This window comes from Fundulus heteroclitus, unplaced genomic scaffold (genome assembly GCF_011125445.2).
Source record: "Fundulus heteroclitus isolate FHET01 unplaced genomic scaffold, MU-UCD_Fhet_4.1 scaffold_141, whole genome shotgun sequence".
NCBI classification, from domain to species: domain Eukaryota; kingdom Metazoa; phylum Chordata; class Actinopteri; order Cyprinodontiformes; family Fundulidae; genus Fundulus; species Fundulus heteroclitus.
Genome location: NW_023396553.1, coordinates 247,693 through 275,581, shown reverse-complemented (window position 1 = coordinate 275,581; position 27,889 = coordinate 247,693). Strand labels below are relative to the sequence as shown.

Sequence of the window (27,889 nt, the reverse complement as noted above, 5' to 3'; positions counted from 1 at the left end):
ATAAAGCACAGTCGCAACATACAGTAGCCACTGGCCACAGTGTAACACTGTCGCTGCGATGTAATGCTTCTTGCGCACGCATTTTGTCCTCTTCCTGCTGGTAAATAAAGTTGGCTTGGCTAATGAAGAGGGAAAGAAATTTTCAAGCAAGCTTTTTCAAGCTTGTTTTTTTTTTTTTCTTCATCAAAAGGAAAAAGCAACATATGCCATTTTTAAACATTTAATTAACTCTTAGGGATTTGTCAATTAATTTCCTTTTTTCAGCTTTAATATGAATAGTCCTTTTTTTATCCCCCTTGAATCTTCTCCTAACGTGTTTGTAATAGTATACTTGTCAAGAGTTATTACTGAGTATTGGTGAACCAGGTAGTGGCACTAGAATGGCGGGTTATTAAAAAAAGAATGCTCTAATCCTCAGCTTGTTCATACATGCCGAGACTGATGCAAGAGCTCACGAGCTCCTCCGTGTTTGAGTCTTACCGCTTTAATTAAACTAGCTGGCTTTACCAGGTGAGACCCCTAAGTCGCATTTAATTGGCATTTTTATTTCATTGTGTGGTTGTTATTGTTTGGTTTGGTTAGTTTTATTCTTTTAACACGCGCTCCTCAGCTTCCTCCTCAGACCCGGGGTGGAGGAGTCTGCGCTCTGCTCTCTCGCCCACTGCGCGTGACGTCAAACCAGCATGGCGGTCAAGGTGACTTGGGCATCGCTCTTCTTGCTATTTTCCAACCTTTACTTTCTCGTGTGTGCGTGTTTTCTGCTCTTTCGGCCGCGTGCGGGTCCCTGAAGCGGGGCGGTCAGGTCCCGTTCGTGGGAGGGGAGGGTGCCTCGGATGCGGTGCGCTCCGACACCGTAGCATCACTGGGGCTAGCAGGCGTCCCCCGGTCGGTCCAGGCGGCGGCTGGCCTTGATGGGACGTCCACAAACCTCGAATTATCCAGGGTCGAGACATTTCGCGACCAGGACACGGTGTCTGAGCAGCTTTCGCTTGTGCTCCCAGTCCCGTGTTTCGTGGATGTAAATGTGAACATGTGGCGTCGGTGGTTTGTCTTTTCCGCGCTAGCTTGCTACCCGGTTATTGCATCTGCAGGTCTTTGCTAGTTGAGCGTAAAGTTAGCCGGCGATCCCAGAGACCAGACTTTCCTGTTCGGCTTTTGACATTCCTCTGACCTTTTCCCGTTTTTTTTTTTTTTTTTTGTGTGTTTTTTTTCTCTCTCTGATTAGTGGAGCTCGTTTTGCAGTCTGCGGTTCCGCGGTGATCTGTGAAAAGCTTGACCTGAATCGGCAGCTTGTCCGTCAGGAAGCGCTGACACTCCGGGACTCTGCTTATTCATTCTCTGTTTGTCCGTAGGTGCAATCCACCAAACGTGGGGACCCAACTGAGCTGAAGACAATTTTCCAGAAGGTAAAAGCTTGATCCGCTTTGTTTTTATTATTATTATTGTCTCTGCAAAAGTCAGCATCAAAGTTAGGCACCAAAGCCCGTTTTAGAGCAGCCCCGTTTAATGAGTAAACGCAAGTTGTCCTTGGAGTCAATGACGAAGGGCTCCTTCAATAGATAACTTTAGGCCAGCGGGCTTTTTATGATACTTACTATTCTATTTAGATTTATAGACGGCAATCAAGGAACTGGATCTGAATGTGGCTTGATGACTCACTGAGCTGGTTTGGTTTATATAATTAAATAAATCTGACCTGTTTATAAAGTGCCTTGAGGCGACGTTTGTCACAATTTCTGCTCCATATCAACACATTGAATTGAACTAAGTGCCTTTTTGCAGACAAGCGGGTCGAGAGGCCCAAGACTTTCTGAATTTACGGCTACGCCACCGCTTGCCCTCTCTGTGTTCAGGTGGAAAGATTAATTTCGGTTTCAGTGTCTGGATGTCAGGTCGTAAAACGGCTCACACCAGTTCTCGTGCTGGTTAAACAAACTTCTGGCAACCACCGTTGCGGTGATTGTTATTAAAAGCGCGCACACACTTTTAATTGTACCGTTCCTAACAGTTTGAGCCATTTAATGATGACCTAACTGGAAAAAAAGGGAATGACAACGACAACCAAGTTACTGCTATTCTGTAAAATAAGTATGTTTACTTAAATTTAGCAAGTTCTCTGTGTTTTTTTTTTTTTTTCTTTTTTTGTTCCAGTCTCAAAATGACAATAAACAAATGTCCTGTTTCTTAAATGTAATTTGACCAAATAGAACATTGGAGCTGCTGCAGCTTTATGAGCTGTTGATTTTCGGTTCAAAATAATCTGATCAGCTCGTTTTGGTTTGAGAATGTCGTAGCAGCCATTCCCAGCCGCTTTGCTCTCTGTGTAATCATGACGCAGCGGCAGTAGCAGCAAACTTTGTGTACCTACGGCTTGCTCAGCTGTCTGCTGAGCGAGGAAAGTGTGATCCTTCAGCGGGTCAGCAGGTTTTTGTGTGCGGACGATAATGACGGGTCAGATAACTGACGAGCTCGGCTCATACCTTCACGTGTGCAAAGGTATGAGCGGACGTGCCGCGCTGCCACTGCTGCGTCGCTCACTGTAGTTTGAAGGAAATCGAAACGTAATGCCTGAATTTACATTGAAGCGGAGATTATGTTTTAAACAGAGCAGCAGTGTCACGCTCCGGTTGTGTCTCTAAACGCTGGCCACACGTCATTAGTTGCTGCTCAGAAGAAAAAAAACAGCGGATCTCTGATTGGTTTAACTCCTGCTTATCATAGTCATGCAGCTGACTTTGAGAAGATGTGCACTCTCTGTGTGTTAATGCCTAAGCATGGTGAGGGTTTATTCACCGAAGTAGTAATCAAAAGGGTCGTTTGCTCTTTCCCCTTTTTGTTAGTACGCCAGCATAGTGGACAAGGATGGGGAGAGGTTCATGACCCCCGGAGACTTTGTCCAGAAGTATCTGGGGCTACAGACGCAGATCCACCACAACCCCAAAACGGTGCAGCTCCTCGCCGCTGTAGCGGACACCACGAAGGACGGGTAGGTGCTGATGCAATCAGCGCACGGACACCCAAACCCTCGGCTTATCGTCCACAATCAGTCTCTTATTGACGTCCACACGTGAGTAGCAGCCATTATAGATAAGATAGCGCTACCTGCGGGTCGGCAGGTACGTAAACAATAACATGCAGCGGACGAGTCGGGCCGTTTAACAGCGTCGGCCACACGGACGCAGAGGGTTTGGTGTCCGACCGTGTTGTATGACCCCCCCCCCCCCCCCCCCCCCCCCCCAGCCCTTTTTGTGCCCGCCGTTGTGAGACGATTGATTTAATGCTCCTTTTGTTCAATCTACACGCAATTGTAGGCTGATCTCATTCCAGGAGTTTCTTGCCTTTGAGTCGGTCCTGTGTGCACCCGACGCCCTCTTCATCGTCGCCTTTCAGCTGTTCGATAAGACTGGGACCGGCACCGTTTCGTTCGGTAAATGGTTTTTCTTTCCTTTTTAAAAAAAGAAAAAATAATTCTAATTGTGAAAGCACCGATGCCTAATTTATATGCCTTTAGTTAAAAATTAAGCTTCACAGTAGCTCTGCCAATCATCTTAGATTACATATGATTCGTTTAACTTTATAAGAAAGGGAGGGCGTACTTTCATTTTCACCTCACTGTATTTCCCTGCTGTGGGGAAATCATTAGCCAGCATTGCATTGTTAACCTGATTAATCATTGGGCACATGGGCGGACTTTCGTAATCACACTCATGACCTGTTTACTTTGCTGCGGGACGCACTGGCTTTTTGTTTTTGTCGCGGCGTGAACGGGATTAGCCAGAGAAGCCTTGGGTTTGTCACAACTTGTCACGTTGCATCCTCCTGAGCGGGCAGGGAGACAAGGCGGCGGCAGCGGCATGCCGTGGGAATGCTTTTCTTCAGCGAGGGTAAAGAAGCTGGTTGGAGGCCGAAGGAATACCTTCGCCTTCCAGCACGAGGCTGAATGCTGAACACGGAGCTGCAGCTACACTGGTTTCTGTGCTAGAAAGTTACCGATGGATGCTAACGGACGTGCTCCATCCAGTCCCACTGAGCTGCAGCTGTTTGGTCAAGGATCTGCAGGCACCTCCGGCCTTTATATCCGTAAACAGAGGGCAAAAGCTGCAGGGAGGGTGGCACCGCGTGTGCAGGGTTTCATTGTTTCCTATCGTTGCTACAGAGAATGTGCGAGACATCTTCAGCCAGACCACAGTGCACCACCACATTCCCTTCAACTGGGATTGCGAGTTCATCCGCCTTCACTTCGGCAACGACCGGCAGAAACAGCTCAGCTACTTGGAGTTCACCCAGTTCCTGCAGGTACCCCCCCCCTCCCCCTCTTTTTGTTCCCGGTCTGTACGCCTGTCAGTCTGGGTTTTGTGTTACACAGTGGGACATATTTTGACTATTTTTACACTCAACCTGGCGCCGTTGTTTTTCAGGAGCTGCAGCTGGAGCACGCGCGCCAGGCGTTTGCCCAGAAGGACAAAGAGAAGAATGGGGCCATCTCCGCGCTGGACTTCAGCGACATCATGTCCACCATCAGGCACCACATGCTCACGCCCTTCGTGGAGGAGAATCTGGTCTCAGTGAGTGTTTCAGGGTAGCATAAATCTCCACCCGCTCCCTGTTTGGGTCACCACACTGCAAAAATAGAACTAAAAATAAGTACAATTTTCTTGAAATGAATATATTTGCCCTTGATGTAAGCAAGTAAATAATACTATTTGCCAATGGAATAAGATTTTTGCATTTAAAATAGGAACAATTCATCTCCATCATCTTATTTCAAGTGCAGTATATCTAATTATCTTATTTTAGGGGTAAAAATGCTTATTCCATTGGCAAAGAATCTTATTTACCTGCTCAAATCAAGGGCAAATGCATTCATTTCAAGAAAATTTTACTTATTTTTAGTTCTCTTTTTGTAGTGCAGCCTGTGAAGACCGGCTCTTCACAGCTATGACCTTTGGAGGTTCTTGTTTTGATCGTTAAAAAAAATATTTTGTGACGCACCTTAGAGTGTGATTTACCTGATGTCCTCATGACAAACTGGGATTATATTGTTGGTGTTCACAATAAGTGTATTTGTGACGGCTTAATGAAATGTGGCATTCCCTTCTTCAGGCTGCAGGGGGCAGCACCGCTCACATGGTCAGCTTCTCCTACTTCAACGCCTTCAACTCCCTCCTGAACAACATGGAGTTGCTCCGCAAGATCTACAGCACACTGGCCGGCACACGCAAGGACACGCAAGTGACTAAAGGTGTGGCGCTGCGTTGCTCGGACGGCCCGTGCCGCTCCCTCACAGCTCCGCTTAGCTAGCCGTCATTCATTCCCCCCCTCCGTCTCTCGTCCGTTTCTGCAGAGGAATTCGTTCACGCCGCCAACAAGTTTGGTCAGATCACTCCCATGGAGATCGACATCTTGTACCAGTTATCAGGCCTGCACTCTCCATCCGGGTAACGAGTCATTCTTCTACTCGCCGAAAGGCTCTGCCGCCTGGTCTGGCAGGCTCACAACGTGACGAGGGTTTAAAGCGCCCTGGCCTTTTCCAGGGAACATTCTGACCTTGTGCGCGGTCGTCAAGTCGCTAAGTAACCAGACGATGTTTTTCAGACGTCTGAACCTTGCCGACATTGAAAGGATAGCTCCACTAGAGGAGGGAAGTCTGCCCTATAACCTAGTTGAAACCCAGAAACAGGTGGGATGTTTGGCAAACTTATTAAGCATCTTCTGATTGATGTATCTGTATAGACCAGGGGTGTCAAACTCATTTTGGTTTAGGGGCCGCATTCCGCTTAATCTGATCTCAGGAGGGCCACACGAGTAAACTCATTGCAAGATTAAATAGAACTAATGAATGTGTTGTTGATTTTTATATTAAATTAATTTCACTTTTACACAATATATTATAAATAACCTCAGCGTTTTTAAGAAAAGTATGTGCAATTTCAACAATACTTTTACTCAGTTAAACATTTACTTGTGCATTATGCATAAGAACTGATCACAGTGATTATACAATGTTGAAAAACATTTATTCACATTTTTGGAACTTAAAAACACTGTCCTACATGACAAAATACATCAAACAGATAAAAATTAAGAAATGATTTAAATTTTTCCACACCTGAAGCTTAATCTGCTAATTAAAACACAGCGCCACTTGTGGACAATATAGGAACTGCATATTTTCAATTGAAACGAAGTACATGTTTTTTTCAATAATTGTTTTATCATTCTCTTCCTTTTATCTCCTCTTTCTTTCACCTTTTTGTTTTTTTTTCTTCTTGTACTTCCTTTCCTCTCCTACGTTCCCATTGTAGTGTCCATATCATTTGAGATATTCCCCGCATGAATCATAATAAAACTATTCACATTCATAAATCAAGTGGAGCACTATGGCAAAAGCAGTACTGCTCCACTTGTGAAAGTCAAATCTGATGAGCTCTTTTTGGCATTAAGACAGCAATTATTATTGCCACATTGCCAGACAGGACACTGGGGGAAAAAAAAAAAAAAAGTATTATTTATTTATTTTTTTAAATAATGATAATGCATTTAGCCACAGGGCCGGACTAAATTGTTCGGCGGGCCAGATCCGGCCCGCGGGCCGTATGTTTGACACCCCTGGTATAGACTGATGGATTTATTTTAATCGATGTTACTTCGTTTGCAAAAAAAAAAAAAAACGATTGTGCAATCGTGAGGTTGCAGCAACAACTGAATAATCTGCATTTTTTTTGTAGTTAAAATAAACGGTACATGGTATGCATGTGATTAGGTCCCCTGTGCTCATGCAGGATGTCACGTGAAGAGACAATTGCTTAGTTTTAAGTAAAGGACTTAGGCCTTTTAGTCATTTTAAAACGATGGACCCATCTTGATTTGGGGGCTGTTTGTCTGCTCACTAGACTGTACGGGGGCTAACGTGGAGCTGAAGATGTTAATGCTAACTTTAGTGGGTGCTTTTGTGCAGTCTGGAATTGGATTTCAGCCTAATGCATGCATGACGAGGCTAAAAAGTGAATCACGACCAACATTAGAGGTGTTGTCTAAAACATCTAGTCTTTTAGACAACAGCATAGTTTTAGGGTTTTTTTTTAATTCGAGTTGACAGTGGTCGTAATTATCGATCTGCGATTGCAAAGTCTCACAGTTTTCCCGCTGTACGTTGTTCCTCCATCAGTCCCACGTGGAAACCTCCAGGCCCGTGTGGCTCCAGATTGCAGAGTCGGCCTACAGGTTCACCCTGGGCTCCATCGCTGGAGGTAGGTGGTCCCGTGCTCCGCCACGCCCCGACGTTTCTCTGGCTTGCGCCCGGCTAACCCGGCTTGTTCCATGCTTTCGGCAGCCACTGGAGCCACGGCGGTGTATCCCATCGACTTGGTGAAGACCCGAATGCAGAACCAGAGGTCCACAGGCTCGTTCGTTGGAGAGCTGATGTACAAGAACAGCTTTGACTGCGCAAAGAAGGTGCTCCGCTACGAAGGTTTCTCCGGCTTCTATAGAGGTAGGCACAAAGCAACTTCCTGTGCTCCTCTTTCAACGGGCTCATCTTCTCATTGCTTTTATTTGCCTTTAATTTAACACGCAGCACTTTTTTTTGGTCTCTTATTGTTAATGGCATAAACATCTTTGTCTTCTGATTCCCAACAGGTCTGGTTCCTCAGCTCATCGGCGTGGCACCGGAGAAGGCTATCAAACTCACTGTGAGCATCTCCTCTCATCCCCCTCATGCAATGTGTCCTTCAGTTCTCATTCAGACTAATATTTATTCATTGCTGCTCCAAAAACTCTCTGTGTCCTTTAATCGCCATGGCATGAGATTTCAAAAGAATTGCTTTTTTTTTTTTTTTGGTAGGATTGTTAGGTTTACCGGTACTAATTTGGTACTGCAGCATATAAAACGGTACTATACTGCATTTGGGTGGGACCGGTACCTGCAGTGCTGCCGACATCGCTGAGAAGACGAGTAGCGAGTTGGGGGGAGAGAGAGAGAGACACTGTTAATAGATTTAGTGAGTTTTCAGACCCCTCTAGTGACTTTTTTTTCCCCAGAAGAGACTAGCAACTTTTCTCTTTGGCAACAACACATAAAAGCATTGATCCGTCTGCAGTTTACTGTTTGTAGCCAGCAGTAAGTGCTGCTGTGACCCCCCACCCCATGCTCTGTAGTCGGTGCTTCCTCCTGCTGCTGCCTGCAGCCCGCCTGCCGAAGGCGACCCGTTCCTCTGCATGTTCACACTTTAAAAGTGCAAAGCTGCCGCTGATCCAGCCCTGTTCTACAATGTTGGATGTTAATATAAATATTTTGTCCCTGAATCGTCATTGCACTAAAATAAATCTCTGCTTGAAGAGAGAGAGAGAGCAGTCCTTCTCCTGTGTTAAAATGCTCGGCTCTGGCTGTGTCTGCAGTTTGTTTGAGCTGATCACATCAGATCTTGATAACTAACGAAGTTTTCTGCTCATTATACAAGTTTTTTTTTTCTGGTAATATCACAACTTTACTTTCATGTCATCACCGCTTTATTCTGGCATGATTATGACTTTGATCTCCTAATTAAAAATGTTCTATGTCTGGCCTGATCCATGCACTTTTGACTCACTTTTGATATTTTTTGTGTTCTCTTTTAATTTGAAAACGTATCAAAATACATGGTTCTGGTACCAGAATGTTGGTATCGTGACATCACTATATTCTGGGGCGTCAGATCAAGAGAACTGTACACCACGTTTCCACTTTTTGAAAAGCATCACTCTTTTTCTATCCACTTCAGTTATGAGCTGTTTTGTGTTGGTGTGTCAAATAAAAAGGGGCTGAAAGGTTAATCCTATGACTGCCTTTATTTTTCTTTCCCAGGTAAATGACTTCGTGAGAGACAAGTTCACTGGCAAAGACGACTCGATCCCTTTATTTGCTGAGATTCTGGCTGGTGGCTGCGTAAGTCCCAAAGAGTGCTGTTGGTGGATGCATCAGTTGCACAGCATTTCTTGATCGATGAAATGTATTTGGAAAAAAGAAATTATCAGATTGTAAAGTTTGGATGGGCACACAATCAGATAATCTGACCATTATGTGCGTTTATATGCACCAGGCCTTTATCCAGAATAGAACCACTCTGACTACGCAGTTATCAAATTTCCCTAAAAAACACAGAAGTACTTCCGTCTTTACTGAACAACAACAAATAGCAAACAAAGCCGTTTTGTACGAGTTCGTTTGTCTTCAGAACACCCAAGCTGGACTTTTTCCAACTTCTAATTACAGTTGAAACGTTACTGAGTAAATAACAATTTTGAACTCTTCTAACATTTCGAACAGAAAGGTTGTACCGGGATACCAGACAGATTTGCTTCCCAATCTATTTCCGGCACTCGCCAACGCGGAAGTCCGTCGGGCCGCACATGCGTACTTAAGTCAGCTCGCCACATTCAGAATAACTTGATCATAACAAGCGTTGACATGCACGCCGATCGGATTATCAATCGGCATAAATCACCCGTGTCATTCGGATTACAATTTTATTCCGATTAATCTTAATCTGGTCACAATATTCAGATTGGCTTTGTTTACATGACGCATTTTTATTCTGATTATTTTTGTCCATGTGAACGTAGCTGGAGTCTGCTTGATGAGTTTGAAACCCGATGTTCCTTAGTGTGTACCCTCTCAGACTGTTGCAGTCTCATCATATGTTGGCTTAACCTGCGTGGATACCTTTTTGAAACCCGTTACTGTTAGCAGATGCAATGGTACATCGAGTATAAGTACTTAAGCTGAGCGAATGGCAAAGTTGGTTATTAATCAGAATGTAATATTCTCTGAGCTCAACGAAGCTGCGTGATGAAGAACTGCCTCCCGCCTCGTCATTTCCGCTGCTAACCTCTGATCTCTCTATGGATTCAGGCCGGCGGCTCTCAGGTGATCTTCACCAACCCTCTGGAGATTGTGAAGATCCGCTTGCAGGTGGCGGGTGAGATCACCACCGGGCCTCGAGTCAGTGCTTTGAGCGTGGTCCGTGACCTGGGCTTCTTCGGCCTGTACAAGGTGAGCTTCTCTGGAACTTTGCAGCGAGCATTTAGATCTTTTCACATTCTCTCTCTCTCTCTCTCTGGCACTCATGCTTCCCGTCTGTCCACCTCCCCTCTTCCCCGTCAAGTTCATGGCGTTTTCATGTGTCTGTGCAGGGCGCTAAAGCCTGCTTCCTAAGGGACATTCCCTTCTCGGCCATCTACTTCCCCGCGTACGCTCACCTCAAGACTCAACTAGCCGACGAGCAAGGCAGACTGGGGCCTCTGCAGCTTCTGACTGCTGGAGCGATCGCAGGTAACGTCCAATCACAGCCCGCTCCTTGTCTTCTACCCGGAGCAACAAAACATTTTAACTCTGCGTCGTGGAAGCAGCTCCAGGTTCTTCAGGATGGCTTTGAGTTGGTTTAAATTGAGAGAGAAAAAAATATGGTAGGTTCTTCCATCAGAGATCTGCGACGAACCAGATGTGATAACAGCTGTGGTTACCGCAGATGTTCTGAAAGCCTTCAACCCGGCTACCTTTCCACGTTTTCAGCACATGCCTAAGTACGTTTGTTTTCCTGTTTCCCAGGTATCCCCGCGGCCTCCCTCGTCACGCCCGCGGATGTTATTAAGACACGTCTGCAAGTGGCAGCGCGAGCCGGACAGACCACCTACTCAGGAGTCATCGACTGCTTCCGAAAGATTCTGAGGGAGGAAGGCTTCAGCGCTTTGTGGAAAGGAGCCGGAGGTGCGTTTCTCTCCGCACCGCCTGAATAAAAGCACATTTTTATCTTCTTTCCAGTTTTAAGCACAGCATTTATGGTTTTTTTTTCCCCCCCTCCAGCTCGTATGTGTCGCTCCTCCCCTCAGTTTGGTGTGACCCTGGTGACTTACGAGCTGTTGCAGCGGTGGTTCTACCTTGATTTTGGTGGACAGTAAGTGTTTTGGGGGCTTTAAAAAAAAAAAAAAAAACGGGTCCCTTGTTAGATTTGTATAAACAAGCAAAGCTGATTAGACAGAAGTTGAATGAAAATACTGAAACACTTGCCTGTTTAAAAGTATAAATATGTCTTAGTTGTTTCAACTCGTTGCTAATGCGCATGATCAGACAGAAAGGTTGGGATTTAAACGTGTGGCTGGAAACGTCTGCCATTTAATGGAAGGATCACTCCGGTCTGGACAAGTGAGGATAACAGAGACTAGAGTGCAGAAACATTTTTATTTTTCTAAATGATCTGTGTATCCTTTCATTGTTTTGTTTTACGTCAAAACCTTTGATTAATCATGATAGCAATGAATTCGGTGTGCTGTTTTCACATCCATTGGCTCTAGGAGAGCAGAATTGGTGTTTGGAGGCTTTGACTTAGACATCTGATCATAGCCATAAAATCTATTGTAAATACGTTGACACTTGTATTCTGATTGTGATAAATCCCCCAAATAATCGCGATAAACATCCCTGTCGTCCTATTGGAACTGAAAACGTGTAAACTTAGTCTGGACTGTATTGAATTCGAACCTGAAGTGCGTAAACTGAAAAGCGCTGGACTCCAGGTACATATCTGCACTACAGCTGTTTTTATAATCTAGAATACCTTAGATTTGGCTTGCCTTGCGCGCCTCTAGACGAAAATGCATAAATGTGTGTGCAGCGAGTGACGACTCCGTCTCCTCTGCCCTCTGCAGCCGCCCGGCGGGATCCGAACCGACGCCCAAGTCTCGCATCGCAGAGCTTCCGCCCATCCACGCCGAGCACGTGGGAGGCTACCGCCTGGCCGCGGCTACCTTCGCCGGGGTGGAAAACAAATTCGGCCTCCACCTCCCCAAGTTCAAGTCCTCCGGCGTCGCTTCCATCCATCTCTCGGAGGCGGCCGGTCCAGCTCAGGCACCTTAAGTGTCATCAGCTCCACATCATCGCTCCTCCCAGTCGCCAGGAGCCAGACACTTAGATCAACGCAAACGAAGAACACAGGACTCCACACGTCAGGGACCACCGCCACAGGACACACCAGCGGCCTTTTCGCCCCTCGACCAGCCGCGGGTGGCGAGAACGGGCCGCAGTCGGACATCGATGGGAGAGGAGCGCTGACTGTGTTGCATCTTCAGTGGCTGGGTGCTCCTGGGTTGGGGAGGGCTCCATCTTTTCGTGTTCCTCTCTCAAAACATTTGTGTAAAAGCGAACCATGGGCACTCCTGTCTGTCTCTCATGAGTAGATGATTAATTTTTTTGTTTTTTTTGTCTGACGCTCGGCGCGAGTAGGACTTCTCTTTCTGGGCGGTGGGCATAGGATATAACCGAGTGATGTGCGCAGCTTGTGAGGCGTCGCTCACAGCAACAGGAGGCTGCATACTGTACATACTGTATAACTGTACTGAGGAAAAGTTACAAGATCAGCCTGTTTCATTACACTAAAGCTGTAATGCCCATGTAATGCAAGGCGGGGCCCCCCCCCCCAGGTCCCGCTCTCTGAGAGTCACTCTTACTGATGTACAGAGCTTATTCCTTTCGGTTTTCTTGTTAAAACAAGAATCATTAGCAGAGAATTAGGTATTATTAAATTAAATGTATCTCAATTCAATTACTGTATTTTAAATAAATAAATCATCCATATGGTTTTATCTTTATCTGGATTCTTCTGAGTGTTTTTTTTTATTATTATTTTTTATTTCAATGAAAAAGTGAGAGCAGGAACATCGTTACAATACAATGATGTTTGGAAAGAACTCATCCTGCGTGTGTAGTACACCGAACATGGCTGCCGCTTTAGCTCAGGGTTGGATGTTGCATCATGGAATGAACGAGGGGTTAAAAAAAAAAGGGAAGATGCACCAATTTTTTTTGTCTGATTTATTTTTCCAGAATCAATTATATTAGGAGCGGAGGCGTAAAGTTCACGCCGTGTGTGAAAGCAGCGCCTGTAGAAAGAGATTTTTCTCACATGAAAACACAACCGCAGCCTCTTTGCGTGTGTGTGAGCTGAGCTGAGATTTCCAAAGGACCGCCAACATTTCCAAATCCAGCACCTTCAGAATGAGACATACTTTAATAATCCCAGAGGGAAATTGCTGAACCCATCCATAAAAGAGCAGCTTGTCTGTAAACGCAGCCTTCCTGTTCCCTTCATAAAGTTTTGCTCTCTTTAACAGCCGAGACTGCGTGCTGTAGAAAACCGTCTCCTTTTAAAATAACATTTTAACCTCCGTTCCTTTTTTAAATCCCTCTCTGAGACCGACAATTGCTAACCTCGGAGTCTCCGCTCAGCAGGAGCATCCGCACCTTAGGCCGTTGCTGTAGGCCCGACCCGGAAGCACGTAAATGTGTTCAGTGATCGGAGCCAGGCCAAGTTTTTCCACGTGGCTGATCGGACCGATGAATCAGACAAAAACTCTTGGTGCATCTCCAGAAGGACGAGTTTCCAGTCTCTCAGGGGTGCCTTCGTTTAAAACATGTATTACATTTCTCTTCAAGAGAACAAGTCAATAAACAGCTCCTGCTTTTTAGTACAAGGGCGCAGAATAATGCGTTAATCGTGGTTACAGGAAACGAGGATCGTAGCGTCAGGAAAATTCAAACTAGAAACACATTCAAAGCTTGCAGAGCCAAACTCCAGATTGTACTTGATACAAAGAAACACTTTTTTTAGCATAATAAAATCCTTAAATAAGTGCAGCCGCAGTAATAAATATTAAATATAGTTGCGATTAGAAGGTAAGCGCGCCGCTCTCCTGTCCAGCCCCAGAGCGTGGATGCTTGAGGACGTTCGTTGTGCTCGTCCCGTCCCGGCTCAACTTTCCATACTCTTCGCCCTCCGAGTCAGCGTGAGTGTGTCTGTTAAAATATCACCTAAAACACCCAAAATGGTAATAAAAAGGTGCAAGTACAAAGGTTTGCATATGTAAAAAAATAGCGGTCGAGGCCTAAGGAGAGGAGCAGTTTCTGGAGCCCTGAGGATGAAATCAAAGCTGGAAGTCCGGATCAGGCTGGAACGTCACCTCCGTGCCGCCCCCCCTAAATTCATCTGCTAACTACGACTGCTACGAGCCAACTCTTGGCGCGCGCTCTTTCTCTAATCTAAAACTTTCTAGCTCTGCACGTCTCCTCAGGCCCAAGTTCAGGTGGAAGGAAAAGCTGGAAATCAGAGAAGGAAGCGCGGCTCTCCTGGCCGCGTCGTACAATGTGCTATAGATGTGTAGTGTACTGAAGAGGAGTAGGTTAGTAGGTGGGTGGTGGGGGGGGGGGGTTATAGGATCAGACGTTAGCCAGTTCTTCAGCTTCGTCTCTGTTCTCGTTGATTTCAGCCAGCGTCCTGACGAAGCGCGTCCACTCGTCCGCTTTGGGCACGCAGATTTGCTGTTAGGAGACACGAAGGAACACGGGAAACCAGACGTCAGGCAAAGTTCTGCAATGAGAACGCCGTTTCAGAGAGAAAACTGAAAGGGCGTCAATTACAGTACTGAGCTAGAGGGCTTCAGTTCATCTTGGCCTTTTAGTTCAGGTTCTTGTTCCCAAGTAAACTAAAGACAAACAACTTTTATTTGAAAAGGTGTGCAGGTTTCAAAGAGCCGCTGATTTCCTCTCATCCACAAAGGTTTAACAGTACACCAAGCTCACATGTATACATACAGCCCAGCTAATATTAGTCTGAATGTCCCTAAGCAAGTGGCAGAGAAACCGTGAGCTATTTGTTTCCATCAACTAGGTCCTGGCACAGTTCTGCCTGAATACTTTTTTATTTCTATGAACGGTAGAGTTCCTTTGAATTGGTTGGTTTCCCAACACGTACTCTGCTCGGATGAAGGATGTTCTAGAGAACAACCCAGAAACTGCCAAAGCTCAAGCTGATATCCTGGAAAATCCTTAAACCCCAGAGCTAAAGAATCAGACACTCAAAGTCTGAACCTCGGACACCTTGGTTCTCTAACAGGACGAGCATCCGAGACACACGTAGACCCTGCTTTTGGAGAAGATAGGGGGCAGGCCTGACACAAACCTCATAAAACATAGGGACTATGCTTAGAAACTGGGCTTGTGCCAGGAAACCGAGCGACTGAAAGCAGCCCATCTCCCAGCTGGCTGACAACTCACCTCCCCTACGTCGTACACCTGCACCTGTCCGTCCGAGTCCCCGGTGGCGATCTCCTTCCCAGAGTGAGACCATCTGACGCGGTTCAGGGCGGGAGACCCTTCCACACACACGCTGGCCGTAGGAACCTGCGGTGCACGCGACAGTTCACTAAAACAAGCAGAAACGTCTGTGGACAAGTTCACGGGGTTCAAGGAAAAGTTGCAACAACTGCCGCGGCGGCAGACGGCACACGGCGCGCGGGTACCTCAGTGTCGTTGTTGAGGTTCCACAGGTCCAGCCGCCCGGACAGGTCCACGCAGGCGAACAGAGCGGGGTGCGCGGGGGACCACATGGAGTCGTAGACGTAGTCGGAGCTGTCCTCGAAGGAGTACAAGGGCCGGGTGCTCTGCAGCGGGACAAGGAGAGGAGAACTTTAGCCGGGGATCCTGGAGGCGAAGGACATCCAGCGCGCGCGCCGCTCACCTTCGTGCTCCACAGTTTGACGGTCCAGTCGAACGAGGAGGAGATGAAGAGGTGGGAGAAGTCGACGGGTCCTGCAGCGCTGTGGCAGCTCAGGCCGGTCACAGGACCGTGATGGCCTTCAAACACCTCCGTGATGCCCGCCTTACTGTACCGCACACAGACATAAGAAATACAATCAAACCAAACGGCTCTACGACTGCTCCCAACAGGCAAGTTGACCAAATCCAATTTATAAAATACACCAAAACACTTTGTTGTTCATTGTTAGGATTATTTGTATTATTCTCTACATGTTTGTTTATTGCATTTATCACGTATTTACTCATTACTATTAGAAAGGTTTTAAGGTTAGAGGTTATTCAGATATTAAAGTGTTTTTCAGATGACTGATATATCTCTCCTATGGTACAGAGTAAGGCTTTGTGCAGAGACAACTCTCATTGTTTTTGCAAGTAATATAGTAATATCATCTTTATTGTCATTGAAACATACATTACAATGAAATTTGTTCTCTGCTTTTAACCCATCACTCTTGGGGAGCAGTGGGCTGCCATGTGCGTCGCCCGGGGAGCATTCTGGGGTTAAGGGTCTTGCTCAGGGACCCAGAGTGCAGGCACTGGGAATCGAACCGGGTACTTGCATCCTTCTCTGAGTGCAAGCGCGCTGCTCTAACCACTAGGCCAACACTCCCCATACACCGAGACGCAGCTCGGTAGGCAATTTGGGGTTAAGTGCCTTGCCCAGGGGCACATCGACATGTGGCAAGGGTAAGCTGGAATCGAACCCACAACCTTCTGATTGCCAGACGACTGTGGTAGTGATGAATTGCACCCAGCAATCTGTGGTTATTCCTGAGAACTGAATGATTAATTGTTAAGGTTGTTCTGCATAACTGAACTGCTAGTTTATGATGTCAAAGGTCACATTGCAGAATGTCCCCCCCCCCTTCCTTAAGCCCTGCAATGTGTTCGGTTAACTAGGGGCCTCTCTGAGAAAATAAAAAGGCGTAAGCAGAGTGTGCGCTTCAGAAGAGTAAGAGAAATGTAACTGAATGCATCTCTCTGCTGTTCTCCTTGCGAGTTTTAAAAGATCTAACGTCTGTTGTCTTTCTTCCCTTGTGTTGTTTAATGAATATTCTAGGTGTTTGAACCTGACAATCATCCAGAAGCGTTTCTCAGAAGGTCTCACCTGCCGTGGCGACAGGCGGTGTAGACCGAGCCGTCCTCGCTTCCCACCACAAAGTTGTTGACGTCGCCCACGGGGAACGCCATGGAGGTCACGGCCACGGCCTTGCTCTGCTTGAACACCAGCTCCAGACTGTCCTGCAGGCAGGTTCACACCCTCAGACCGGGCGTCGGCGCCGTTCCGCCACGGGGGCGTGTCTGGGGTACGTGACGACGAGTTGCGGCGTACCTGTGGCTGGGACAGCATGTCCAGGCTCCAGGAGCACATCTTGCCGTCGGTGGAAATGCTGATCAGGTTGTGGGCGTTCTGGGTGCCGACCACGTTCACGCAGTAGACCGGGTGCTGAGGACGGGCAGAGCACAGCGGGGGTCAACGGGGCGAGGCAGGTGTGGGGAGGCGGGGAGGCGTGGCCGCCGACGCCTTACCGTGTGAGCAGACGCAGACAGGGGGGTCCTCTGAACAGGGGTGCGCTTGTTGCTCCTGTTGTCCCAGAGCACGATCTGCCCGGAATAAGTCCCGCCCACCACCAGGTTAGGGTGAAACTTTGCAAAGCCGGCCGACATCACCTCGGACTGCAAGACAAGACAGACAAAAGGAAATAGGAATAGAAAGTTCACTGGATGGATCAATGCATGGACACCCTGTTTAGTCTTTAGGACAGGAAATAAAGTCTACAGGTATTCCTTCCATGCGTAGGAAGCCTCCACAGGGCGGGTGGACATGAAGGCCTTGGTGTTTTTACCTGGCAGTGGAAGATGTACTCAGGAGTGGCCTTCTTGTACTTCAGGTTCCAGACCAGCGCCACGCCATCAGGCTCGTGTGGGGCGTCCTCGTTGTTGTTGTACGACGCCGCCAGCAGCTCTGGGTACTGAGACAACGGAAGCAGCAGCCGTTAAAGGGACGCCATCTGACGCCGGTACATTCACCGCTAACCAGTCAAATTAAAACTGAGTTTACACGTAGTCGATCGCCAACAGAACCACAGCGGGATCAAAATCCGCCGTCCCAACAAACAATCAGGAGAGAGAAACTGGTGAAACCCTGCGGTGGAAATCCGTCCTTCATTACCAAACTGTGCGGTGCTGATAGCCGCACCAACAGTATGGCCGTGAAACGTCGTGGTGGATGATTTGGTTTGACTTCATCTCACCTGAGGAGACCAGTCGAGGCACGTCACCACGCGGTTTTTAGTCCAGCGCTCGTCCGCAAACTGTCTGTTCAGGACCAGCTTCGCCCCGGCCTGCAAGTCACTGATGGGGACAGAAAGCTGTGTTGATAATTTAACTGTTCGTCTAAATGAACTGTTTGCTGCCTGTAAAGCTGCTTTTTTTTGTTTGTTTTTTTTTTATTTTAGTTTTTGCCACGTGCCTCACCCTTCCTTATCCTCCAGATCCCTCCCGCTGTAGTCGAAGCAGACGTCCACCTGCTCAGCCAGAGCTCGCTCCACGATCCTGCTGCCGCGCTCGAAGAACGACAAGAACTCGTCAGAATGAAGGACCTGCAGTTTCTCTTCTTCCGTCAGCTCCTTGGGAGTGTCTACACACAGAGAATTAAACGTCACAGCGAGGAAAAGCGCAACGCTGTGCTGTTACAGATTAGCTCAGACTGGTACATGTGGCAATTAATAATAACACAGAACTAGAACACACAGAATTTACCGTCCAAAATGAAAAAGGTCAGAATTTTGTGGGTGATTTCCATTTTTTTTTTTTTTGGTAAAGCTTTGATCTCTTGATGCCAATTCTGACCGGTACCAATTTTTCTTTGACACTTTGACATAAGAAGAGGCAGCTGCATGAGTGGCAAAAGTAATTACCTGTTGATCATTAATCACTAACAGGTAACGTTAATCTTTTAACTGTAATTTAATAAACAAAACGCCGATTTCTGGAGCCGGTTTAAAAAGAAGGGATGGGGAACGTCGGGGTTATGCGGTTCCGTCACCCAAAATAACACCTGGATTCCTCGGCCAGAACTACAAAAACTCTTATAAGATGAAATGCATTTTCAAAAAGAAGTGACGAATGAATAAGTGTAGAGTATTGAGACTTTCAATCTTGAAAATATCGACCTGATTAGGGCATAAAATTGCAGCGCGGTGCGTTCTCTGAACGGAAAAAGGTGGGTTTTTCCAGTTTCTGACGGGTCGTTCACCGATCGGGGGCCGGATCAAGCTGAAAACGGGCCAATTCCGGTCAGAAGCAAATGTCTCGTTCTCGGGTTGAGGGGCCTCTGTCCTCACCTTCCTCCTGCTGCTCGCTCTGCTCATTTTTATCATCCAGGGCGTCCTCTGTCAACGGGGGCGCACTTATCTCCTCGTCCTCTTCTTCATCTAAACACAGACGCAGATTGCTATGAATAAACTCGGACAAAGCTACAGAACGGGAAGAAAACAAAGGTCGCTGAGGCTAACCGGCTTTTTGATCGGGGTGAGCCAATGCCTCTGTGGGTGTCTGCGTTTCTTTGGAGTAGGACACCATTTCCTTTGGGACGATGTCCACCTGGATCAGTTTGGACATCCCAAGTCTTACCGCTCCACGCCTACCCAAATGGGACACAAAAAAATAAATAATAATAATCAGATTGTTAGCCTGAAAGCAGGAATAGTTTTAATATCACGCTTTAACTATCTTTTCTTGAATGGACATAAATAATGGTGTACAGACAAATTTGATGCAAAAAGCTAAAACATTTGGACAAATCTAAGATGAGCGCACAAATAGTTGGAAGACGAGCTAAAGGAAAGAGGAGGAGCAGTACCCCATCAGCTCAGAGTCGGAGTGGAGTTGCAGAGTAGATGGGTCAGGGTCCCAATGCAAAGTCCTTACACAGCCAAATCACCAGACGGTGTTAGTAAAGAGAAACGCAGGACGGGGTAAACAAGAGAGATGCAAACAAAGATGAAGGGCCAAAACATGAGTCACACGGAAGATGTTAAAGATGGAGGGAAACAGAGCAAGAAAGACACAGAAACAAAGCAAAAAAATTAATAAAATTAAAAATAATAATAATAATGAAATGGCATCAAACATTAGTGTGGTGGCAAAAAGACATAGAGAAAGGTCAGAATTTATTCATGTGTAATTACAAAAATTAACACGCACTCACACAGATCGCATGCAGGTACCGCTATAGAAATCAACCAACGACAACAACACAATAAACCAAATGTCAATCTGTACGTCTGGAACAGGACGAGGCGCCCACACAGACCTTGGTCCTGCGTTTCCGTCCCCAGAATCTTGGCTCCCGGCATCGCTGCCCACTGATTTGTTGGAGGGAGACATGGGGGCGGGGACTAGGTAGTGAAACAGACACGTATCTTCTGTTACTACCCTCAGGGGCTGAGCTGTGAACACGTGTGCGTGGCGCAGTGCGCGACCGACGGGTGGATGAGGGGGGGGCACAGCGGGTGAGATGGTGAATGATTGGAGGGAGGGACCGTGGGGGGGGGAGATGCGCGTTGAGGGGGAGGGGGGCCGGTGGTCAGTGGATGAGTTTTCATGCAGCAAGGAGGACAAAACAGAAGAGGACAGACAGAGGGGAGAGAAGAGAGAATGAAAATAAATGGCAGGCAGGTTTAAGGTGTCATGCACAAAATATGTAGTGTGTGTGTGTGTGTGTGTGTGTGTGTGTGTGTGTGTGTGTGTGTGTGTGGGGAGCAATGAGTGACACAAAGCGAGGACAAAAAAAGGTTGAGACGGACATTTTAGTCGACACCGCAAAAAGTCATCAAGCAGGTGAACCGGAACAGGATGAGCCGTTAGATGAGAGTTTAGGATCTCTTTGGTGGTTAAAAAAGCGAGACGACATTGTACATTTACCGTGGGGGACATCGGGGGTGATGCCCACGCTCTGGAGCAGGGCCTCGGCTTCTCTCCTCTTCCTCTCCAGATCCGAGTCCTCGCTGCCGGCCGGCCCGCCATCGGCTCCACGTTTGGATTCTCCCTGCACGGCCGGACAAAAGAAAAGAAGAGAAACAGGGCTGCGGTCAGAGTGACAGAGTTTCACCACGCGGGCGTCGAGTGACGGGCAGCGCGACGGCGGTGTCGCTCACGTCCTTCTTTTTTTTCTCCTCTTCTTTTCTCTTCTTCTCCTCCCGGATCTGGGCGATCCGCTGCTTCTTCCTCTCCAGCTCGGCCTTCAGCTCGCTCTTGTCAGACATGCTGCGAACGGGGGAAAAAGCCACAACAAAAAGAACAAAATCGATTAAATACACGTTTGTTGCTCTCAGTGATGCACCAACTCATTGGCCGTGTTTGCAGATTGTCCCGATTGTTCCTCGCTTGGCTCTGATTGCTATGCCGACCACAGAAATCCTGTTTTTCTTTACCTTCAGTTCATAGAAATTTACGGGGATGCCGGGTCTAACACAAAAAAAAAAAAAAAAAAAAAAAAAAACTTACAGAGGCTTGGATGTGTAATTTAGGGACAATCTCGTAATTGCCTCTTTTTCTTTTGGATGCAAAATTACTTATTTTATCAAGGAACCTGCAGCATCTGCTCTTCTTTTAAAAAAGTACAATATAATATTTGTATCAACCCAAAGTTTACACAAATTGGTTTGGGTGTTTGTTAAAAACGTCGAAAACCATCATCTGACCTGCCTTCAGACCTTGAAGAAAACCATAAATCGTTAAGGCACAGTAAGCCCTGATCGGTTTATCTCTTTAGGGCTTTCACATCAGAATAATAATATTATACATGCTATGCTGTTTTTGCTGCGGTAGGAACAATTCTTGCTTTCCAGGCTTAAATAAAAGCAAGACAATCATTTTATTGTACATTTCTATGTAAATACCATGAAGGTGAGGTGCTTTTAGTAGGGCTGGGTATCGATTAAAATTTTGATTCAAAGAATCGGTTTGATTCCAACTCTCAAAATTTAGAATTGATTCTTTTCAATTCGTTCCGATCCGATCTCAAATTGGATTGCCGGTATTAAAAACATGTTTACCTGAATTGCAAGACTGTGTAGTTATGCAACATATTGATACTAGTATTGCTTTCAACAGCAAATGAAAGTGATTGTAGGTAATGGCAGAATACCCAAACAGATCCGGGGTAGAAAACAGAGGACGCTGGATCTATCTACAGCTGCTATTTCTATGCAATTCAATTCAAAATGTATTAATACCAAAGGAACACTACATCTGTACACTAACCTGATGTATTATTAAAAATATTCCATTAAAAATGCCCCTCCAGTAGCGGAGTGTGAGCCGGAAAAGTCGACTCACGCTTTTAAGTTAACAGTGGAAAATGAATTTAAAAATAAATAAGTGGATCTTTGGCTATAAGGAATCGATCGATCTTTAGGAATTAATACGAGAATCGATTCAGAAAAGAAAAATCTTCTTTTTGTTTTAACGCAGCCCTAGCTTTTAGCCAGGATTGTCATAACACGCACACCCATGCCTATTCACGTCAGATACTTATAGGAGTCCCACAGTACAACGATATTAGCCAGGTATTACATATTTACCATTACATACTGTCAGTTAAAATGACCCTTAATATTGTTTTCCATAAAAAGATTTAATATTTCACATAAGTACAATTCGATGAGCCGACACTCGCTCAGTTTGTAAACTGTGTTTCTGGGGGATCTGGGAAGAACATTAAGTAGACAGATAGTGCCTTACACAGACATAGAACTACACAAAATAGATCACGCGTAAAATAAGCTTAACAGTGTAATAAGTAGGAGTTTAGGTCAGGCAGCTGCGCGGCCAGCAGGCCGGTGGTCCTCAAAACGTCCACAGAAATGGTGTCAGTGTTATACATTGACTTTGTAATGTTGGTTTCTGCTCGTTTTCCCCAGTCTCTCAGGGTTCCTGCTCCGCCTGGCATTGGAGCAGAGGCGCCCTGTGGCCCCCAGCCTGTCACACTGGGACCATGTGAAGAAGCTGCCTGCCTTTGGAGACAATGTCCTCTTTATCCGCTTTCTCCGCGTTCATAACGCGACGGAACCCAGGCTGACCCAGCGCCGTTATTTTTAGCACGTAAATGTAGCCGCTCCGCCACAATGACAGAAAGAGCGAGCATTTAAAAAAAAGAAGAAAAAAAACATCATCATGTCCGCAAACAGCCAGCCGCCCACGGTGGTGTTATTAATTATTATTAGTGTGTTATAACGGAGATGCTATACTCAACTCCACCCAGTGTCCAAAAATGACTGCAGACAAATCCCAGAAACCAGCAACCCTGAACGCGTCTCTATTTGCAATAACTCGCTGACTTGGAATCCGTTTTTATCCTAAAACGCGTCTCCGTGTGGCTGGGTTGTCGTGTTTATAATCTAGACGCTCCCAGCCGGAAAGCTAGCCGTGCTAACATGCTAATCTCCATGGCAGCGCCCGGCTGCGGGCCTGCTGTCATCATCCAGACCGCAGCAGCGACAAAGCGACGGGATCCGCTCCACCGAGCTCTGTCTGCAAGGCCCGACCCCACAGTCCCCAGGAAGTCTTTCACTACCTGATGTCGGAAGTTAGATTCGGGTGCTGAGGTGAAGAAAGACTCCAGCTTTTGTGAGCGCCGCTTACTCCCCAATAAAAAAAAGGGAGATGATGGAGGTTGGAGATGATGATGCTGGAAGAGGCTGCGTCGGTCTTCGTCTTCTGACGGCGGCGGGACGCAAGACAGCAGGAGGGAATTAGCGCCCTCTGCTGGGGGATTTAAAAGTATTCCCTTTAACTCTTTCACTTTTTTTCCCTGTAGTGCTTATGTTCTGTTTTGGTTTGAACCAACCTCAAGACTTTTGTAGCCAGTATGTAGTTGGATTTAGTAAGTTATTTACCTTTATTTAAATAAAATAAAATAAAATAAAAATCCACCGAGAATAAAATCTATTTTACAAAAGAGACCATAGGAGGAGCAGCCATAAAAAGAACTAGACATAAACATAAAAAAATACAATCACACAATAATGGAATAAAACATTAGAATTACCATAAAATTTCAGCACACTCTCAACAAAAACAGTGACATTCCACCTTCACTGCATCCTTTATGTACTTAAAATCCGTCATAGATCAGAATGTTTGTATTTAGATTTTTGAAGATTTACTCATGATCGTGGTGCATAGGAGAATGTGGTTTTGCCTAGGGACCGTTGAAACCAGGGGAACATTTAAAAGTGACAGCTGTGAGGGTAAGGCTGTTTCTAGAGTTGATGGACAGAAGGGTGCTGAGATGCAGTTGGCGTTTACCCAGCAAAGCTTTATAAAACACTTAATGGTGTCCAGCCAAGCAACTCATAAAGAATGCAGTGGGGAGTAAGAGAGTTTACATTTGAAATTAACCGTAGAGGACCATGACAGGCTGCTTTGCGTCCTTCCTTGGAAGTTGAAGATGCTGCAGGGCTGTGCAGTATATCACCATAATCTATAACAGATAGAAAGCTGGCTTCTACAAGCTTTTTCTAAGCAGAAAATGTGTAACATGATTCATTTCTAAAATAACAACCAATATGTAATTCAAGTTTCTTGACTAAATAGGTATACGTACATTAAGTTCAAGCTTTTCGTCAATCTATGTGCCCAAGTACTTATAAGATGACACCCTTTCAATCACTGTACCATCAAGTGTGAGGATTTTTTAGACTGTCATTTTAATATTAGGCCTTTGATAAAATCATAAAAGCTGTTTTCTGTGCATTTAAAACAATCTGATTGTTTTTACATAAATTATTTGTAAAAATAAAAATAAAAAAATAAAAATAATATAGATAAGGATGGGAGCCAAAATGGATCCTTTGAGGAACAGCTCTGGTTGTCTCAAGGAAGTCTGATTTATGGCCTTCTGCTTGAACACACTGAATTCTACCTTTTTAAATAGTTATCAAATCATTTAGGAGCCTTAGTACTGACGGTAGAATTCGGGAGCTTGTTAAAAATCAGTTAATAAAAAGCAAAATCAAAGGCTTTTGAAAGGTCACCATCTATCCTTCTATCATCTTTGGCCCGTCTCTGCTGATTAAAAGTATCCCTACAGCTTAATGCTGCCAATCGCCATGTTCCACGGTGGTGATTAAGGTGATGTGCTGTGTTAGTTGTCTGGCATGCATTGTTTTTTATTTATTTGGTTTTGTTTTTTTGGCTCATCTGCCCAGAGCAGCTTCTTTCAAATGTTTGCTGTGTCAAACATGACTTCTCTCTTTTTTTTTTTAACAATGGCTTTTCCTTTGCCCCTTTTATGTTCAGGGAACAACTAATAACTGTCCTGTCTAGAGATTCTTTAATTCAGATTCTGTAAATATCGAGGGATGTTTTTTTTTTTTATGAATAGAAATCAATACTCCTGTAAAGGCATTGATCCACTAGCTATTTTTTTTTATTTGTTTTTACATATGAAAATGTTTTTGAGCATTTGTCACACATGGTACAGGTACTGTATATTCATATTTGTAAAATTTGTACCTATAACTCACATTATTGAATTCTACTCTCGCTTTGGTCTAGTTATGGATTAATTCATCGTCTTTTCCTGGATAGCATTGTTTTTACTGCGGATTGGGAGCCGGCTCAGCATAACGAAAGGGGTCAAACAGGTCCCGATTGAAGTCATAAGGGTCAAAATAAGGGTAGGGGCTTTTGTTTTTGGCTGCAGTTGAAAACACAGGGACATCCCCTTCATCTGTTGTCTCCTCCTCTGGCTCCAGTTTGTCTCCGGATGCTGCTGGAGATGATCCTTCCTGTTCAGGACGGCGACGCTGGTCGACGAGGCAGTCTGGATCCCAGTACGGGTCACAGTCAGACTCCGTCCCTTTCACTACGGACGGAGGAGCGGCAGGTGGGTGAGGCTCTCCAGGAGCAGGAGCGGCCGGGGTGGGTTTGGGCGGAGCAGCAGATTCGACCTCCTTTTCTGTTTTGGGCCTGCACGCGGGGTTGAACCTGGGGTCACAGAGTATGGGGACGGCTCCCGTCGGCAGGTAGACAATCTGAGGTTTGCACAGAGGGTCCTTGGGGTTGCACAGGTAGATCTTCTGAGCGTCGTCCAGTGGGTCTGGCGCGGGAGCAGGGGCGGCGGGTGATGCAGGACGACGGGCTGTCGCAGTCGGTCCTGCGGTGCTGGCGATAACACCCATTTTGTTTTGGTAGATGGCCGCGTCGGGGTCATTGCTCAGCTCCAGGTGACGCATCTGCTGATACAATATCCTGATCCGGTCAATCTCATAAAGCTGATGGAGAAACCAAGATTAGACATTAGAGGAGGAATAAACACTGAAGCAGAAAGTTACTGAAGCGCTCGAAACACGGCAGCGGCCTCAGTTAATAGCTAGTGTATACACAGCAATTAGCTCACCCCGTTCCCCCCGGAATACCTTGTTTTCAGATCATTTAAGCTGATTTTATGAGATGCACTGAGGGCGCTACCTTCTGCCAGCCGGGAATCCATCTTGGATGCACTGGCAGGGTTTCAAATCAGGCTCAAAGCACGGAGACTAAGCCATGCACACAGTAATTAGTACAAATAATTCAACTTTAATAACAGGAGTGACACTGAGCACCTTTCCCTGCTGTTTTTTAAGGATATTTGTCTTTTATGTAAGAATGCAAAAAAAAAAAAAAAACTCAAGTCCAAATTAAGTACGGTTTCAAGTCTTGTTTTTATTTAATTTATTTATTGCCATGTCTACAGTAATTCAACTTGTGACCCACGTCTAAAAGCGAGCCATGGATTATAAATTTGAAATTTCTGACCAGAAAAGTTAAAACTGTTGTTAATACTGAGAGCTGTATTTCTTCCCCACTGATTGAATATCCAAAGATTCAAGGTTGAATTTATCTCCATTCATCAGCTCAAGATTCTTCTCCTGCAGTAAAAGATGACTAAAAAAAAAGGCTTTTTAACACATCGTTATCAGGGGTAGGAATAGGTGTGGAGGGTCCTGTTTGTCCTCAACTTACTCCTTCGGTGTGTCCAATGCTGTTGTAGAAGCGGTAGTAGGACTGGAAGTCAGGGTCCTTTCTGTACCATTTCGGATCAACGTTCCGTTTCAGTCGAGAGTTCGTCAGGAAATCATTTGCTTCAGCAGAGCCAATCCTGACAAGATTTCCTGGTGGGCGGTAAAGGTTTGTAGAAGGCCAGGTGAACATTTATCACAGACATTTATCTTGTTTTCCATTTTACACATGAATCTGATCACAGTTTAAACATGATAGGAGATGAAATACCATCAGAGATTTTTGCTTTCATCAGAGATTTTGCTCCCAAGAACCCTAAAGGGAGAACAGAGATTTGTAGTCAGGCACCAATAATAAAATAAAAGATCCAATGAGCACCGTGACTGCATGAACAAGACTGCACGAATAGGTGGAAAATAAAGGCAAGGTAGAATGGAATAAGGGCATGGATTGTTGTTCCTTATTTGTTTTTCTATCATGTATAAAAAAAACTTTTACCAACATTTAATGGCTGTTTAACTGCTTGGAGAAGAGTGCATGATGAAATATTAAAATAATATTAGTGACTGACCTGGCATTAACAACAGGCAGCAGACTGTTCTCAACGAGGAAGCCAGGGGAACCATCTCTGACTTCTGGAATGACATTAAATTCATGTAATTTCACATTTTGTCTTGCATCACAGTTACAGTCCATCCTAATGTACTATGGAATGCCCCAAATGTCCAAAAGTCCCGATATAAAATGCATTATTTTAATTACTGTAAAACATGTGATGAACTGGCTCCCTGGCAGTCATTGCAGCACCATTCATGGTTTTCAGAACTTTACGACTCTTATCCAATACAATTATTTTCTGCCTTACTTTCAAGGGGGGGGGGGGGGTGGGGGGTGAAAAAAATAAATACTTCAAAGCTGACAGCTGCTATCAATACAATTTGGCGCAGTAAAAGTATTCTTCTTACCTGTAGCTGCATCTTCACGGTTCTGATCTCATCCCCGGCTGTACATCAGTGTCCATAAGTGCTGCAGAGGAGACGGGGGGCTCTTCTGATTGGATGGCTTGCCAGATGCAGAGGTCCGGAATCCACCCATTGTGCATTTTCCCCTCCGGGTGGGTGGGGTGTAACTCATTAGTACAGTGTGCATAAAGCTCTAGTTTATTGCCAACTTCAAACAAAATGGGACTCCTCATAAAGCAAGAAGGAAGAGTGCTGGTACAGCAGAAGAGCCGCACGGGGCAGCAACAGT

General features: G+C 45.7%; 3 protein-coding genes across 9 annotated transcripts; 1 reads left to right on the top strand and 2 right to left on the bottom strand.

The window, feature by feature from the left end:
- The first annotated feature begins 611 nt into the window (after window positions 1–611).
- Window positions 612–12,621, top strand: LOC105934220 (calcium-binding mitochondrial carrier protein Aralar1). Its single transcript, XM_021322365.2, has 18 exons — window positions 612–695; window positions 1,353–1,406; window positions 2,841–2,986; window positions 3,312–3,427; window positions 4,157–4,296; window positions 4,419–4,565; window positions 5,104–5,242; window positions 5,345–5,438; window positions 5,596–5,680; window positions 7,169–7,250; window positions 7,334–7,492; window positions 7,639–7,691; window positions 8,843–8,923; window positions 9,890–10,030; window positions 10,171–10,309; window positions 10,586–10,744; window positions 10,841–10,931; window positions 11,683–12,621. The coding sequence occupies exons 1-18, from the start codon at window positions 684–686 to the stop codon at window positions 11,888–11,890; spliced, it is 2,046 nt and encodes a 681-aa protein (XP_021178040.2). The 5' UTR covers window positions 612–683; the 3' UTR covers window positions 11,891–12,621.
- An 18-nt stretch (window positions 12,622–12,639) lies between these two features.
- LOC105934223 (dynein, cytoplasmic 1, intermediate chain 2a) lies at window positions 12,640–23,372 on the bottom strand. Of its 7 annotated transcripts, none has more exons than XM_036129133.1 (17): window positions 23,208–23,372; window positions 20,788–20,896; window positions 20,549–20,678; window positions 19,944–20,079; window positions 19,491–19,553; window positions 19,144–19,271; window positions 18,973–19,062; window positions 18,104–18,266; window positions 17,881–17,980; window positions 17,473–17,598; window positions 17,156–17,302; window positions 16,959–17,072; window positions 16,734–16,867; window positions 15,546–15,690; window positions 15,328–15,468; window positions 15,083–15,208; window positions 12,640–14,347 (listed from the first exon to the last, which is right to left on the bottom strand). In XM_036129133.1, the coding sequence occupies exons 2-17, from the start codon at window positions 20,893–20,895 to the stop codon at window positions 14,246–14,248; spliced, it is 1,953 nt and encodes a 650-aa protein (XP_035985026.1). In that variant the 5' UTR covers window position 20,896; window positions 23,208–23,372; the 3' UTR covers window positions 12,640–14,245. The 7 variants fall into 7 exon arrangements, with proteins under 7 accessions (XP_035985026.1, XP_012729567.2, XP_012729568.2 ...); XM_012874113.3 differs by having other exon boundaries at window positions 20,555–20,678; XM_012874114.3 differs by having other exon boundaries at window positions 19,944–20,028; window positions 23,208–23,371.
- Window positions 23,373–24,906: 1,534 nt separating this feature from the next.
- LOC105934199 lies at window positions 24,907–27,889 on the bottom strand. Its single transcript, XM_021322360.2, has 5 exons — window positions 27,604–27,889; window positions 27,210–27,273; window positions 26,909–26,953; window positions 26,642–26,790; window positions 24,907–25,911 (listed from the first exon to the last, which is right to left on the bottom strand). Exons 1-5 carry the CDS (start codon window positions 27,613–27,615, stop codon window positions 25,234–25,236), a joined length of 948 nt encoding a protein of 315 aa, XP_021178035.2. The 5' UTR covers window positions 27,616–27,889; the 3' UTR covers window positions 24,907–25,233.

Bases quoted from the DNA above. Each gene is read 5' to 3' on its own strand.
- LOC105934199 (XM_021322360.2), bottom strand. The intron at 26,954-27,209 runs GTCAGTCACTAA...TTCTCCCTTTAG, and splicing joins CTGCCTGTTGTTAATGCCAG to GGTTCTTGGGAGCAAAATCT. The intron at 26,791-26,908 runs GTATTTCATCTC...ACCGCCCACCAG, and splicing joins GAAAGCAAAAATCTCTGATG to GAAATCTTGTCAGGATTGGC.
- LOC105934220 (XM_021322365.2), top strand. The intron at 1,407-2,840 runs GTAAAAGCTTGA...CCTTTTTGTTAG, and splicing joins TGAAGACAATTTTCCAGAAG to TACGCCAGCATAGTGGACAA. The intron at 4,297-4,418 runs GTACCCCCCCCC...GTTGTTTTTCAG, and splicing joins AGTTCACCCAGTTCCTGCAG to GAGCTGCAGCTGGAGCACGC.
- LOC105934223 (XM_036129133.1), bottom strand. From the start codon at position 20,895: ATGTCTGACAAGAGCGAGCTGAAGGCCGAGCTGGAGAGGAAGAAGCAG. The intron at 16,868-16,958 runs GTACGCCGCAAC...ACCTGCCTGCAG, and splicing joins ACATGCTGTCCCAGCCACAG to GACAGTCTGGAGCTGGTGTT. The intron at 14,348-15,082 runs GTGAGTTGTCAG...GTCTCCTAACAG, and splicing joins AGGTGTACGACGTAGGGGAG to CAAATCTGCGTGCCCAAAGC.